The 17,545-nt window shown below is 43.1% G+C and overlaps 1 protein-coding gene across 1 annotated transcript in view; it reads right to left on the bottom strand.

Annotated features, from left to right (window-relative positions):
• The window catches only part of LOC311131284 (microtubule-associated protein 1S-like), a 47,731-nt gene extending 32,177 nt beyond the window's left edge, over positions 1–15,554 (bottom strand). The window contains exon 1 of the mRNA XM_084164175.1: positions 15,276–15,554. Coding sequence (XP_084020301.1) covers positions 15,276–15,432 — 157 coding nt within the window. The 5' untranslated portion in view covers positions 15,433–15,554. The remainder of the gene's footprint in view (positions 1–15,275) is intronic.
• Between the last annotated feature and the right edge of the window lie 1,991 nt (positions 15,555–17,545).

The raw sequence follows: 17,545 nt of genomic DNA, 5'->3' as shown, positions 1-17,545 counted from the left end.
AATTGTGTTTATTGTCTGTAGCTTATGACTGCTCATACCACAACCCCATCGCCACCATGAGGAATTCTGTTCACAACGTTGATGTCAGCAAACCGCTCGCCCACACGACGCCATACACGTGGTCTGCGGTTGTGAGGCCAGTTGGACGTACTGCCAAAATCTCTAAAACAACGTTGAAGGTGGCTTATGATAGAGAAATTAACATTACATTCTCTGGCAACAGCTCTGGTGGACATTCCTGCAGTCAGCATGCCAATTGCACGCTCCCTCAAAACTTGAGACATCTGTGGCATGCTGTTGTGTAACAAAACTGCACATTTTAGAGTGGCCTTTTACTGTCCCCAGCACAAGGTGCACCTGTGTAATGATCATGCTGTTTAATCAGCTTCTTGATATGCCACACCTGTCAGGTGGATGGATCATCTTGGCATAGGATAAATGCTCACTAACAGGGATGTAAACAAATTTGTGCACAAAATTTGAGAGAAATAAGCATTTTGTGCGTATGGAATTTTCCAGGGATCTTTTATTTCAGCTCATGAAACATGGAACATATTCTTTACATGTTGCGTTTATATTTTTGTTAAGTATATATATATGGCAATGTGTATGATGTAATTTTGACATACCTTTGGTTATAGTGCGTAACAGTATCCGGTTTTCTCTTTATGGAGTCCCCGTCGATGGCAACTGTCAGATGGATGCATAGTGCTCATGACAGAAACATTCTTTCTTGCTTTGCATTGGTATAGTGTGAGTGTTGTCTTGTCATTCTTCAGCACCGTTATACAACGGCTGTTAAGGTGCCTTATTTTGGGAGGGAGCTCCCGTCTTGCTTTGTTCATGGTGCTGACTAAACTTGTTTTATTTGCAAGCAACTTGTTCGCCAATGACAGTGACGTGAAGAAATTGTCCACGGTGACATTTCTCCCCTTGCCAACGTAAGGTTCCACAAGCCTCATCACCACATTCTCTGACACTTGCTCACCTGCTGCCCGATGTGGATCTTTTCCCAAACTTCCCTTCCTTTATCCTGTCTCACTGTTTCATTTGGTGCTGGCACGGGCACCTGCTCAGCACACACCGTTCTGGCTTTATTGCCCTTAGGCCTGGGAGGTGTAGGTTATTCAGGTTGAGGCTCAGAATCAGAAGAATAATAATCAGAGATGTCATGATTCATTTCTTCCCTGCCATCTGAGTCGTTTTCATTCAGATCTTGTAGCAGCGCTAACGCAGCATGTGCATCCATTAGTCTTGGTCTTCTTGCCATTGTAAATTACGCAAGTTCTCACTGTGTACTCCAAGTAGGCCAGAGTAGACTGATAAAACTGCTTGGATTTGGTGGACTGATATAGGGTATATACCATTTTGAGATTATAATTAGAATACACCAATACAATAGAATGGCCTGCCCTGTTCTTCAATCACAATTGGTGATACATAATTATGCATTATCCCCTCGCTCATCAACTCACCCATTCTCCCCCATCATACTTTACTTCATTTATTTCATCTGTTGTTATATGTGTGAAATTAGTTTTGGTATAGTTTAGGTTCAGTTGAGAGGCAATTATCAGGGTCATTATCAACTGGCCACTGCACCTTCCAATGTCGGGAGAATGAGCGGAGCAGGCCCTACTGTCGGGAGGAGGGGCAACAGGGGAAAACCATTCAAATAATGACATGCCCTCCTTAAACTGGTTATAGCTCTAGTTCCGTTTGTGATATAACAAATTCTAACAACGGCAGTGTGTTATATAGACTTATTTAGGAAAGGTCAAGGACTGAGGGGGGCATGACTTTAAAAATGGCAGAATAATAAAATATATTCATGAGCAGTCAAAATGACTGCTTTAGCGGGTCTAGTGTTAAACCAGTGGCACGTACAACACAGACACTCAAGAGGGAGCACACTGGACACTGGTGGTAGCAGATGGGAAATGGGGCTGAGGGGTTCTGAGAGGGTTCCAGAGTACACAGAGGCAGCTGCTAAGTGTCAGACCTACAGTAACAAGAGGAGACTTGATCTAAATGCCGTTGGCGCAAAGGAACCCCCAGCAGGTCAAAATGTCTGTTATCTTTTCCAGGCCGTCCATCAGCGCATTACAACAACACATAAGAACCAGTACAGCTGAACCAACTAACTGACAGACCATATGCACAGCGTTGTTCTCTCAATATGTCCCCCCTCTTCTATTTTCCCTTTGCCAGCAATCACAAGCATGTTGACCATGTAGGTGGGATACAGTATTCAGGGACTGCATTCATTTCTAAAAACTCTGACATTGACAGTCATCACCCAAGACTTTTAATCATGTTACACTCAGAGAATATTCAACACAAGACCGTTTTTTCAAGCTTTTTTGTTCCCCAAACCAAATCATTAACAAAGCGCCTGCCTCCATCACTGACCAGGAAGGGAAGGAAATGGTGAGCAGTGTGACACACACAGAGGAAGTGTTTGTGACATCAGTCACATGGCCTCTCAATACAGACACAGATACTAATGGGCCCCGTGTAGCTCAGTTGGTAGAGCAAGGCGCTTGCAACGCCAGGGTTGTGGGTTCGTTTCCCACGGGGGGCCAGTATGAAAAAAAAATGTATGCACTCTAACTGTAAGTCGCTCTGGATAAGAGCGTCTGCTAAATGACTAAAATGTCAAATGTAATTCCACGGTAACAGAATTATGCTTTAACGCAGTTTTTTCATTTAAAAATGTAAGCCAAACAAAAAGCATTGATTTCAAAGTTTAACAAACCATACAACTCTATGCACTAGGACTACTTGTAACAATTTACATGAAAACATTTATAAAAACGAATTTAGTGGAAAAACTGTGCAGATGCAAACTTTGGTAATGGAATTATAGTAAAATCTGCCTCAGTTTTCTATGCAACCAGGTTTTCCAAAAACTATATCTGCTCCATTTTTATGTCTCTGCGTGCAGTTTGAAGGAAGTTTCTAACTAGCGCAAGCACAATTGCTAACTAGCGTTAGCGCAATGACTGGAAGTCTATGGTTATCTGCTTGCAAGCTCGCAAAACTAACTCTCTTCCTTTATACTAGACACAGACACATAAAAATGGTATCCACAAGTTCATCTGAATCTGGGGACGTACACAGAGTACACAAAACATTAAGAATACCTGCTCTTCCCATGACATAAGCTGACTAGGTGAAAGCTATGATCCCTTATTGATGTAACTTGTTAAATCCACTTCAAATAATTGTAGATGAAGGGGAGGAGACAGGTTAAAGAAGGATTTTTAAACCTTGAGACAATTGAGACATGGATTGTGTATGTGTGCCATTCAGAGGGTGAATGGTATGGTAGTAGGTGCCAGGTGCACCGGTTTGTGTCAAAAACTGCAAAGCTGCTGGGATTTTCACGCTCAACAGTTTCCCGTGTATCAAGAATGGTCCACCACCAAAAGGACATCCAGCCAACTTGACAAAACTGTGGGAAGCATTTGAGTCAACATGGGCCAGCATCATCCCTGTGGAATGCTTACGACACCTTGTAGAGTCCATGCCCTGACAAATTGAAAGGGGGGGAGGGGTGCAACTCAAAATTTGGAAGGTGTTTCTAATGTTTGGTGTACTCAGTGTAGATAAAGGGCCTCATTGCCAAAATCCCAAAGTAACCCTTTAACACATTTGGATACAGGAAGCTAGAATCAAAGGGGGGAGTGTGGACTAATGCGGAAAGAAAACGCACTGTAGATAACAGGGGGCTGATGAGAGCAGGGGACTCTACAAAAATGCAGTTATATGACTGACTGGTAAAACTCACTTCAGCCGTTACCTTGAACAAACATTTAAATCAGTGTTTCCCCTATATTTGATTAGCAGTGGTGGTCCGCTGATGCTAAATCGTGGCCACCACTCCAAAAAACATGCATATTCTTTATATATTTCTGTCGAGACGTGCTTTTAAAAGGATAGCGCAAGATTTTGGCAATTAAGCCCTATTTCTACTTACCTAGAGTCAGATGAACTCATGGAAAAAATATGTATGTCTCTGAATGCAGTTCGAAGGAAGTTGCTAACTAGCGTTAGCATGCTAGCTGTTCATGTAGACTTCGTCATTGTGCTAACGCTAGTTAGCAATGGCTCGCGCAACTACTTTCCTTCAAACTACACACAGACATAAAAATGGTATCGATGAGTTCCTGATTCTGGGTAAATTGAAAAAGCACTTAATCTCGCACTATCCCTTTAAGATCAGAGTGACAAGTTACAACGTATATTTGTAGCAAACAGAGCGAGCAGTGGCGCAAATGAGAGCCACGAGTGCACAGCCACCGCTTGCTCCTCATCATCTCCCTACAGTGCAGTGGCGCGGATCAGTTATATTTCAGATGGTGTCAACATAATTAACTGTTCATGCATTTCGGAATAGAATGTGCTTTTAAAAAGTCACCAGAAGTAACATTCTCACAGTCGTTCTACAAAATAAATGCACCCGGACCCCCGCAGCAAAGACACCCTCCCTCCCGCACCCGGCTAACTTTGCCATTTCTGCAAAGAAAAATCCTAGAAAAACACTGCTAATGAATGAACTTTACTTTTCATCAGTCTCCTGATGGGGGTACAAGCTCTCAACAAGATGCAGCCAGAGTCCAGTATTTACACACTCAGACACACAGCTGCATCGTCCCTAGTACCCTCCCCAGCCCAAGCTGAACCAGATAGAAATGGCAGACAACATCGAATACTACCAACCTTAACAACCTCTGCATTTAAGGCCAATGTTCTCCTAGGAACTCCGGGTATTCTGAGTAGTACATCCACACCTCACCTCTGAACTGCACGGTTGTTGGAGTCTGTCTGGACGGTATAATAGCATAATGCTAAAGGGGTAGCGGAGGAAACAACGTGTACGTCCTGACAAAGGAGACACTTCCATTCTCTGGCACTCTGGTGAAGCCAAGCTGAAGTAAATGGGTTGCATTATTTATGCTCTGCAGCGTGGCTCTCAGGGCTGCTGGGTTCTTCAGGCCCAGTGCTGGGAGTCCAAGAGACTTCACCATTCCATCACACTGAATGCTGCCAAGGCACACTGATGCAGGCATGACAATTACATCATTACATCGTCTACAAGCCTATGCAAAGGGCAATCAAATCAGTGTGATTGCTCATGAAACCCAGACAAAAGAAGACTATCATATACATTTACATTTTAGTCATTTAGCAGACGCTCTTATCCAGAGCGACTTACAGTTAGTGAGTGCATACATTTTCATACTGTCCAATGCCAAACCAACTTTGCCATGGGTCGTACACCAGCCTGCTGAAGCAAATTGGTGAAAGAAGTTGGCTAGCACTAGCTAGCCTAGGCGACTTCAAGACACAAGTTTCAAGTTATCTAGAAGGGTGAGTGACTAACGGTGTACTAGTGATGCGCGGGTTGACTCATAACACGCAGTCCCCACGGTTATATCCGCAGGGTGGGCGGGTTTAGGGTCATGAAATATTCACGTTTCAGTTTCAAGTTTTAATGTCACATGCACAAGTACAGTGAAATGCCTTTCTCGCAAACTCAAAACCCAACAATGCAATAATCAACAATGTAATACTAGAAAAAAAACACGAGAAACAAGAAGAAATATGACGAACACAATAGGTTAGTAAGCATACTATATACAGGTTTTGTTACGTTACAGCCTTATTCTATAATGGATAACATACATTAAAAAAATATCAATCTACACACAATACCCCATAATGACAAATCGAAAACAGGTTTTTAGAAAGTTTTGCAGCGGGGAATACAAGTATTTGATACAATGCCGATTTTGCAGGTTTTCCTACTTACAAAGCATGTAAAGGTCTGTAATTTTTATCATAGGTACACTTCAACTGTGAGAGACGGAATCTAAAACAAAAATCCAGAAGATCACATTGTATGATTTTTAAGTAATTAATTTGCATGACATAAGTATTTGATCACCTACCAACCAGTAAGAATTCCGGCTCTCACAGACCTGTTAGTTTTTCTTTAAGAAGCCCTCCTGTTCTCCACTCATTACCTGTATTAACTGCACCTGTTTGAACTCGTTACCTGTATAAAAGACATCTGTCCACACACTCAATCAAACAGACTCCAACCTCTCCACAATGGCCAAGACCAGAGAGCTGTGTAAGGACATCAGGGATAAAATTGTAGACCTGCACAAGGCTGGGATGGGCTACAGGACAATAGGCAAGCAGCTTGGTGAGAAGGCAACAACTGTTGGCGCAATTATTAGAAAATGGAAGAAGTTCAAGATGACGGTCAATCACCCTCGGCCTGGGGCTCATTGCAAGATCTCACCTCGTGGGGCATCAATGATCATGAGGAAGGTGAGGGATCAGCCCAGAACTACACGGCAGGACCTGGTCAATGACCTGAAGAGAGCTGGGACCACAGTCTCAAAGAAAACCATTAGTAACACACTACGCCGTCATGGATTAAAATCCTGCAGCGCACGCAAGGTCCCCCTGCTCAAGCCAGCGCATGTCCAGGCCCGTCTGAAGTTTGCCAATGACCATCTGGATGATCCAGAGGAGGAATGGGAGAGGGTCATGTGGTCTGATGAGACCAAAATCGAGCTCTTTGGCATCAACTCAACTCGCCGTGTTTGGAGGAGGAGGAATGCTGCCTATGACCCCAAGAACACCATCCCCACCGTCAAACATGGAGGTGGAAACATTATGCTTTGGGTGTGTTTTCTGCTAAGGGGACAGGACAACTTCACCGCATCAAAGGGACGATGGACGGGGCCATGTACCGTCAAATCTTGGGTGAGAACCTCCTTCCCTCAGCCAGGGCATTGAAAATGGGTTGTGGATGGGTATTCCAGCATGACAATGACCCAAAACACACGGCCAAGGCAACAAAGGAGTGGCTCAAGAAGAAGCACATTAAGGTCCTGGAGTGGCCTAGCCAGTCTCCACACCTTAATCCCATAGGAAATCTGTGGAGGGAGCTGAAGGTTCGAGTTGCCAAAAGTCAGGCTCGAAACCTTAATGACTTGGAGAAGATCTGCAAAGAGGAGTGGGACAAAATCCCTCCTGAGATGTGTGCAAACCTGGTGGCCAACTACAAGAAACGTCTAACCTCTGATTGCCAACAAGGGTTTTGCCACCAAGTACTAAGTCATGTTTTGCAGAGGGGTCAAATACTTATTTCCCTCACTAAAATGCAAATCAATTTGTAACATTTTTGACATGCGTTTTTCTGTATTTTTGTGTTGTTATTCTGTCTCTCTGTTCAAATAAACCCTAAATTAAAATTATAGACTGATCATGTCTTTGTCAGTGAGCAAACGTGCAAAATCAGCAGGGGATCAAATACTTTTTTCCCTCACTGTATCCACATCACCATCAGACCATTTTATTGGTAAACTACATGGTAATGTAAATTTTTTATTTTTTAGTGATCCAATACGTAATATATTACATTTGTTATAATTTGGTTGTAATCCAGAGAGGTTAAAAAATGTATCTAGATCCTCTATGAGGCTGTGGAGGGATTCTAGATGTGGATTTAAAAGAAAACATGAATCATCAGCGTACAATGACACCTTTGTTTTTAAGCTCTGGATTTCTAATCCCCTGATATTATTGTTGGATCTGATTTTAATAGCTAACATCTCGATGGCCACAATAAATAGATATGCCGATAGTGGACAACCTTGTTTCACTCCTCTTGACAGTTTAAAACATTCTGAGAAATAGCAATTATTTACTATTTTACACCTAGGGTTACTATACATGATTTTGACCCTTTTATAAGAGATTCTCCAAAATTGAAATGCTCCAGGCATTTATACACTGCTCAAAAAAATTAAGGGAACACTAAAATAACACATCCTAGATCTGAATGAATGAAATAATCTTATTAAATACTTTTTTCTTTACATAGTTGAATGTGCTGACAACAAAATCACACAAAAATTATCAATGGAAATCAAATGTATCAACCCATGGAGGTCTGGATTTGGAGTCACCCTCAAAATTAAAGTGGAAAACCACACTACAGGCTGATCCAACTTTGATGTAATGTCCTTAAAACAAGTCAAAATGAGGCTCAGTAGTGTGTGTGGCCTCCACGTGCCTGTATGACCTCCCTACAACGCCTGGGCATGCTCCTGATGAGGTGGCGGATGGTCTCCTGAGGGATCTCCTCCCAGACCTGGACTAAAGCATCCGCCAACTCCTGGACAGTCTGTGGTGCAACGTGGCGTTGGTGGATGGAGCGAGACATGATGTCCCAGATGTGCTCAATTGGATTCAGGTCTGGGGAACGGGCGGGCCAGTCCATAGCATCAATGCCTTCCTCTTGCAGGAACTGCTGACACACTCCAGCCACATGAGGTCTAGCATTGTCTTGCATTAGGAGGAACCCAGGGCCAACCGCACCAGCATATGGTCTCACAAGGGGTCTGAGGATCTCATCTCGGTACCTAATGGCAGTCAGGCTAACTCTGGCGAGCACATGGAGGGCTGTGCGGCCCCCCAAAGAAATGCCACCCCACACCATTACTGACCCACCGCCAAACCGGTCATGCTGGAGGACGTTGCAGGCAGCAGAACGTTCTCCACGGCGTCTCCAGACTCTGTCACGTGCTCAGTGTGAACCTGCTTTCATCTGTGAAGAGCACAGGGCGCCAGTGGCGAATTTGCCAATCTTGGTGTTCTCTGGCAAATGCCAAACGTCCAGCACGGTTGTTGGGCTATAAGCACAACCCCCACCTGTGGACGTCGGGCCCGCATACCACCCTCATGGAGTCTGTTTCTGACCGTTTGAGCAGACACATGCACATTTGTGGCCTGCTGGAGGTCATTTTGCAGGGCTCTGGCAGTGCTCCTCCTGCTCCTCCTTGCACAAAGGCGGAGGTAGCAGTCCTGCTGTTGGGTTGTTGCCCTCCTACGGCCTCCTCCACGTCTCCTGATGTACTGGCCTGTCTCCTGGTAGCGCGTCCATGCTCTGGACACTACGCTGACAGACAGAGCAAACCTTCTTGCCACAGCTCGCATTGATGTGCCATCCTGGATGAGCTGCACTACCTGAGCCACTTGTGTGGGTTGTAGACCCCGTCTCATGCTACCACTAGAGTGAAAGCACCGCCAGCATTCAAAAGTGACCAAAACATCAGCCAGGAAGCATAGGAACTGAGAAGTGGTCTGTGGTCACCGCCTGCAAAACCAGTCCTTTATTGGGGGTGTCTTGCTAATTGCCTATAATTTCCACCTGTTGTCTATTCAATTTGCACAACAGCATGTGAAATGTATTGTCAATCAGTGTTGCTTCCTAAGTGGACAGTTTGATTTCACAGAAGTGTGATTGACTTGGAGTTACATTGTGTTGTTTAAGTGTTCCCTTTATTTTTTTGAGCAGTGTATATAAACCCCAGTCGTACTTTATCAAATTCCTTTTCGAAGTCTGCTATGAATAGCAGGCCTGGTTTCCCAGATTTTCCATAGTGTTCTATTGTTTCCAATACTTGCCTTATATTATCTCCAACGTATCTTCCATGTAAAAAAACCTGTCTGATTAGAATGAATAATATCCGACTATACCTTTTTAATTCTATGCGCTATACATTTTGCTAGAATTTTTGCATCACAACACTGAAGTGTAAGGGGCATCCAATTTTTTAAATGGACTGGATCTTTATATTTTCCACTTGTATCCTGTTTCAGTAATAATGAGATCAGTCCTTCTTGAGTGTCAGATAATCTACCATTTAGATAGGAGTGGTTAAAACATGCTAATAACGGTCCTCTTAGTATATCAAAAAAGGTTTGGTATACCTCGACTGGTATGCCATCCAACACTGGAGTTTTCCCGGAATTAAAGTCTTTAATTGCATCCAGAAGTTCCTCCTCCAAAGTCAATACTTTGTAGAGCCACCTTTTGCAGCAATTACAGCTGCAAGTGTCTTGGGGTATGTCTCTATAAGCTTGGCACATCTAGCCACTGGGATTTTTGCCCATTCTTCAAGGCAAAACTGCTCCAGCTCCTTCAAGTTGGATGGGTTCCGCTGGTGTACAGCAATCTTTAAGTCATACCACAGATTCTCAATTGGATTGAGGTCTGGGCTTTGACTAGGCCATTCCAAGACATTTAAATGTTTCCCCTTAAACCACTCGAGTGTTGCTTTAGCAGTATGCTTTGGGTCATTGTCCTGCTGGAAGGTGAACCTCCGTCCCAGTCTCAAATCTCTGGAAGACTGAAACAGGTTTCCCTCAAGAATTTCCCTGTATTTAGCGCCATCCATCATTCCTTCAATTCTGACCAGTTTCCCAGTCCCTGCCGATGAAAAACATCCCCACAGCATGATGGTGTTCTCGGGGTGATGAGAGGTGTTGGGTTTGCGCCAGACATAGAGTTTTCCTTGATGGCCAAAAAGCTCAATTTTAGTGTCATCTGACCAGATTACCTTCTTCCATATGTTTGGGGAGTCTCCCACATGTCTTTTGGCGAACACCAAACGTGTTTGCTTATTTTTTTCGTTAAGCAATGGCTTTTTTCTGCCCACTCATCCGTAAAGCCCAGCTCTGTGGAGTGTACGGCTTATAGTGGTCCTCTGTAGCTCAGCTGGTAGAGCACGGCGCTTGTAACGCCAAGGTAGTGGGTTCGATCCCCGGGACCACCCATACACAAAAAATTAAATAATGTATGCACGCATGACTGTAAGTCGTTTTGGATAAAAGCGTCTGCTAAATGGCATATTATTTATTATTATTATTATTATTATTATTATAGTGGTCCTATGGACAGATACTCCAATCGCCACTGTGGAGCTTTGCAGCTCCTTCAGGGATATCTTTGGTCTCTTTGTTGCCTCTCTGATTAATGCCCTCCTTGCCTGGTCCGTGAGTTTTGGTGGGCGGCCCTCTTTTGGCAGGTTTGTTGTGGTGCCATATTCTTTCCATTTTTTAATAATGGATTTAATGGTGCTCCGTGGGATGTTCAAAGTTTCAGATATTTTTTTGTAACCCAACCCTGATCTGTACTTCTCCACAACTTTGTCCCTGATCTGTTTGGAGAGCTCCTTGGTCTTCATGGTGCTGCTTGCTTGGTGGTGCTTCGTGGTGTTGCAGACTCTGGGGCCTTTCAGAACAGGTGTATATATACTGAGATCATGTGACACTTAGATTGCACACAGGTGGACTTTATTCAACTAATTATGTGACTTCTGAAGGTAATTGGTTGCACCAGATCTAATTTAGGGGCTTCATAGCAAAGGGGGTGAATACATATGCACGCACCACTTTTCTGTTATTTATATTTTATAATTTTTTGAAACAAGTAAGTATTCAGACCCTTTAATCAGAACTTTGTTGAAGCACCTTTGGCAGCGATTACAGCCTTGAGTCTTCTTGGGTATGACGCTACAAGCTTGGCACACCTGTATTTGGGAAGTTTGTCCCATTCTTCTCTGCAGATCCTCTCAAGCTCTGTCAGGTTGGATGGGGAGCGTCGCTGCACAGCTATTTTCAGGTCTCTCCAGAGATCTTCGATCGGGTTCAAGTCCGGGCTCTGGCTGGGCCACTCAAGGACATTCAGAGACTTGTCCCGAAGCCACTCCTGCGTTGTCTTAGCTGTGTGCTTAGCGTCATTGTCCTGTTGGAAGGTGAACCTTCGCCCCAGTCTGAGGTCCTGAGCACTTTCATCAAGGATATCTGTACTTTGCTCTGTTCATCTTTCCCTCGATCCTGACTAGTCTCCCAGTCCCTGCCGCTGAAAACATCCCCACAGCATGATTCTGCCACCACCATTCTTCACCGTAGGGATGGTGCCAGGTTTACTCCAGACCTGACGATTGGCATTCAGGCCAAAGACTTCAATATTGGTTTCATCAGACCAGAGAATCTTGTTTCTCATGGTCTGAGAGTCCTTTAGGTGCCTTTTGGCAGACTCCAAGCGGGCTGTCATGTGCCTTTTACTGAGGAGTGGCTTCCATCTGGCCACTCTACCATAAAAGGCCTGATTGGTGGAGTGCTGCAGAGATGGTTGTCCTTCTGGAAGGTTCTCCCATCTCCACAGAGGAACTCTGGAGCTCTGTCAGTGTTACCACCTTCCGGAGACATTTGAAACCCCACCTCTTTAAGGAATACCTGGGATAGGATAAAGTAATCCTTCTACCCCCCCCCCAAAAAAAATAAATAATAATAATTGTGAAGTGGTTATCCCACTGGCTATAGGGTGAATGCACCAATTTGTATGTCGCTCTGGATAAGAGCGTCTGCTAAATGACGTAAATGTAAATGTTACCATCGGGTTCTTGGTCACCTCCCTGACCAATGCCCTTCTCCCTCGATTGCTCAGTTTGTCCGGTCGACCAGCTCTAGGAAGAGTCTTGGTGGTTCCAATCTTCTTCCATTTAAGAATGATGGAGGCCACTGTGTTCTTGGGGACCGTCAATGCTGCAGAAATGTTTTGGTACCCTTCCCCAGATCTGTGCCTCGACACAATCCTGTCTCGGAGCTCTACGGACAATTCCTTCGACCACATGGCTTGGTTTTTGCTCTGACATGCACTGTCAACTGTGGGACCTTATATAGACAGGTATGTGCCTTTCCAAATCATGTCCAATCAATTGAATTTACCACAGGTGGACTCCAATCAAGTTGTAGAAACATCAAGGATGATCAATGGAAACAGGATGCACCTGAGCTCAATTTCGAGTCTCATAGCAAAGGGGCTGAATACTTATGTAAATAAGGTATTTTTGTTTTTAATATCTAATACATTTGCAAAACTTTCTAAAAACCTGCTTTCACTTTATCATTATAGGGTATTGTGTGTAGATTGATGAAGGAAAAAATACATGTAATCAATTTTAGAATAAGGCTGTAACGTAACAAAATGTGGAAAAAGGGAAGGGGTCTGAATACTTTCCAAATGTACTGTATATGTCAACAATCCTTCCGCCAAAGGACTATTCTATGGATTACATTTTGTGAAAATCCCCCAAATCATGGTATTTTTTTGTCTGTGTTTCGTGAGGAATCACTCATCACCATTTGATTTGTTACTCATTTTCTAAGTAGCCGGAGGCAATAAAAATCTCATATGCTTCCATTAACTGTGTAACGCTACACAGGGGTGACACACAAATCAGGATGTTGATGTTATTTGGAAATACCATTTCCTGCTATTCATTGAAGCATGAGTGGGGAAAAAATCAGCTACAAGCAAGTGACAAACAAGCTTTGTGAATGACCCTGTCTTTGGAGTGTTTTAAGCTCACCGCAAACTGTTTCTTTCTACTAGTCAGAGCTATTAAGGCAACACCCTGACAGATGCACAGGGCTGTATGTTAGTAATTAAACTAAAACAAACAGCAAGAAGAAGGCACCCTTACAAAAAACCTTTACAAGCTTGGGGAAAATGCCCCACCATTTCTGTGCTGCTCTGTGCACTCACACACACTATGATGATTTAGTGTGAGACTAGAGGATCCTGAGGTCTTGAGTGGTCTCGAGAGGCCAGACCTTTACAATGATCCCGTCTTGACCCTGGAGCAGTCAGTGCACAGTGGAGTCCCTCCACGGTGAGAAACCTCCAGAAGTCCAGCACAGTGGCATCTTGGAACCAGACTGAAGTCATTAAACACAGTGCATCTTATGGATGCAAGCCAAGATAAACCTTCCTCCAAGACAAGCCGTCTTAAAGGGATGAGCAAGATACAACGTAGGCTAAATGTAATCTAAAATGTATTCGCCTGCTCAATGTGTTTAACGCTGTGTTTACTAAACAAACATCTGCACCTTTCTCTAGAGCAATGTCCTTGGAAAGTGAGGCAAAAGCTATTTGGCTCCTTAGATAGAGCAGAGGGTACAAATGTTGAGCCCTTCCATTGGCTTGTTGTCATTGGATGAAAGAGTGATCTGCAGTGTGGCTAGTAATGCTCGTCTGTAGAAGATGAGCTCAGCATAAAACAGCATCCCTCAGCTAATCAGAGGGGGGAAATGACAGCTATTGGATTTCTCAACACTATCAGCCAAGCAAATTCCACACACAAACTGGAGCCCCTGCCCACTACCAGACACCCGAGGCAACTCTGCATCATGTCATATAATCATGTCATTGAAATAAATGTGACTCATGATAGAAGTGCACAGTTAAGTTAGTTCACTCAAAGGCACTTGCAGTCATCAAGACTGTTGCAAGAACAATATTTTATGGTGTACAGACAGAGAAGAGAAGACAAAATTCAGCTTAGCTGCCCAAGCTTTATATGCTGGTAACAAAACAGTATAGTAAAACTTCAGAATATGCTTCAATAATAAGGTTATCATAGCCAATAATTAGAACTCTGGTGACCACCTGCACATCATACTGAGTCATTCTTGGTAAGGTAACAAAAAATGAAGCCTTGTAATTTGGAGGAAGGGTTTGGGACATGTCTGACATTTGAATCCCAGAATGATTACTGTGAAATGGGTGTTAAAAAACTTTATGCAGTGCTGAAATGTGTTAAAAAATGTAAATAAATGAATGAATGATAATTTACACAAAATATGGATTCGGATATATTGTAGAAAGTATTTAGGATGTACATTTCTTAACTAATCATTATAGAGCAAGTGTTAAACCATACCATTGCATTACTTGGTCTCTTAACATTAAACTATTTAAAATGGTCAGGCAAAATGTAAACTTCAGTTGCTAACCTAGCTGTCTAGTTTATGGTCTGATTGACAGCTGGCCTAATTTCACGATTTGCCTGTGATCAGGAAAGATCATCCGAAGCTCGTGATCAACTGGTAAATCAGATTTGAAGTAAAATAACTGTCTGTGTATACTAAATTAATACACTATAATATTGACATATTGTTAATATGATTCATTCAACCATACCACGTTATTAATATTGCCCATTTTGTTTTGTGAACTTACACTAACACACCATGCAGATGCCCTCTGCCAGGAGATCCAACATCCTTCTTGCTATTATATCTCTTGCTGGCTTCTTCTATCCTTATCTTTCTATTTAATGTCTACTACAAACGGGGGTTGCATGTGGCATCATCTTTGACGTTGTATTTCGTCGTGGAAAATACTTGCATAAATTCACGAGACTAGTGGGATATTTGTGTGGCAATTGGCTGATTTGTGTGTTGATTTGCAATTAGAACCATTTGTTGACTAAATATACTTGAAGGTGCAGTACTACAGTATGCGACGTTAGCTGTACTAACCGCGCTAGCTCGAGCCAAATCAGGAGGTGGAAGCGCGGGCTGGCGCTAATTCAGTCAACATTGGGCCACATTACCTCTCTTTATCTCCGCAACCATGTAGTCCACAAATCCAGTCCCACTATGTTCACCGACAATGACGAGGATAGAATACTTGTCGTTGCTGAAGCCAGGATGCGAAGTTAGGTTCGCATTTTCCATTGCTTCGATCTCTTCAGTTCGTTGTATCGCCATGTTGAAAAGTTTGGCAAATGATGTCACACAGAGACGCCCCTACCTTATGTAAAGGGCGGGAAATCTGTAGATTGACACTTCACAAGACCAACCGAATCCCTGTGGCCAGGGTTAACGATACAGTAAAGAAACCAATTACGTATATAAACCCTGGATTGCTAATGCTATGTATTGGCCATTGTTGCCGCGTTCAAAACAACTGGTAAATCGGAAATCTCAGACTTCAGTGCGTTCAAAACAACTATGAACTCGGAAAAAACGAGCTCCGACTGTGAAAAATCGATTTGAACGGTCATCCAACTCAAAATTCCAACTCGGGAACTCGGGTCTCTTTCTAGAGCCCCGGCCTTTGCGACCTGAAGATCACTGACGTTATGATTTGACGTCGTATTTTTCCGAGTTCCCAGTTGTTTTGAACGTGGCATGAGTACCACAGTTTTAGTCATAATACCCATAAAACCTAGAGGTAGAACCCGGAAATGGTTCTAATCGTTTTTTCACCATTCATTTTTCCCTCTGGGATTTTAAAACTACTTAATATTAAGGTCTGTATTTCGTGTAGGCTTACCCTGGCGTGACGTTTTGATAACCGTGCAAATATCTCTTGGCCAAGGTAACTTTTATCAATATATTCGCCTCTAATTAATCATACAGAACTAGACATCTTGTCACATTTACATTTTAGTCATTTAGCAGACGCTCTTATCCAGAGCGACTTACAGTTAGTGAGTGCATACATTTTCATACTGGCCCCCCGTGGGAAACGAACCCACAACCCTGGCGTTGCAAGCGCCATGCTCTACCAACTGAGCTACAAGCTTTATCATCCCTCAAGGCACGTTTCTCCATGCAAACTCATCAACAAGTAGATATTATAGCCTTTTTAGTTTCTCATGTAAATAATTGATAGTGTTTGTTTATTCTTGTCTAGCATTTTTCAAATTACCTAGCTAGCTAGCTTAGCATTTTTATATTACTATACTTTTTTTGAATGACCCTCTGGCGTTTGTAGCGAACTAAGTTACTAGCTAACCTTGGGTCTCCATCGATCAGAAGCAAGGATGGCTCTGTGCTATGTACCGGTTTGTAACCACTACTCTGATAAGCACACACATGCATTTAATCGTTTTCTGACCTCTGTAATCGAGAGGCGTCGCTGGAGCGGTGTGATAAGGTAAGCCCTGTTTGCTAGCGGCTATAACAAGCTATTTTGGTTAGGTCAAAGATGTGGTTAGCTAGGTGCTTATGAAAATTAGTTAGATAACCACCGACAGTAGTTAGGTGTACAATGCACGTTACCTTCCTTACAAGTAAAAAGAAAACAACATAGGCTAGCATAGTGACTTGTGACCTTTTTATTGACAAATTAAGCTAGCCTGAGGCTAGTACTGTTCAGACTGGGCTAGTAGACAATATGCCAAACTAGCCTGATACAGTGACATTTTGCCTTTACAAACATTGCATGCCACAGATTTAGGACCAGAATATAGAAATCGTGGTCTGCTGGCCAGTGCCTAAAATCATTGTTACATCCCTGCATGTCAGTCCCCTTAAGACGATCCACCTGTCCACCAAGTCTGGGTTATGGTATTTTAATATACAGAATAATAGTGAAGACATCAAAACTATGAAATAACACATATGGAATCATGTAGTAACCAAAAAAGTGTTAAACAAATTAAAATGTATTTTATATTCTTCAAATAGCCACCCTTTGCCTTGATGACAGCTTTGCACACTCTTGGCATTCTCTCAACCAGCTTCACCTGGAATGCTTTTCCAACAGTCTTGGAGTTCCATCATATGTTGAGCACTTGTTGGCTGCTTTTCCTTCACTCTGCAGTCAGACTCATCCCAAACCATCACAATTTGGTTGAGGTCAGGGGATTGTGGAGGCCAGGTCATCTGATGCAGCACTCCATCACTCTCCTTCTTGATAAAATAGCCTGTACACAGCCTGGAGGTGTGTTGGGTCATTGTCCTGTTGAAAAACAAATGATAGCCCCACTAAGCCCAAACCAGATGGGATGGCGTATCACTGCAGAATGCTGTGGTAGCCATGCTGGTTAAGTGTGCCTTGAATTCTAAATAAATCATAGACAGTGTCACCAGC

The sequence above is a fragment of the Coregonus lavaretus genome, assembly GCF_964263955.1.
Source record: "Coregonus lavaretus genome assembly, chromosome: 6".
Classification (NCBI taxonomy): domain Eukaryota; kingdom Metazoa; phylum Chordata; class Actinopteri; order Salmoniformes; family Salmonidae; genus Coregonus; species Coregonus lavaretus.
Note: the sequence above shows the minus strand (reverse complement) of the source record. Positions and strands in the feature narration are given on the sequence as shown.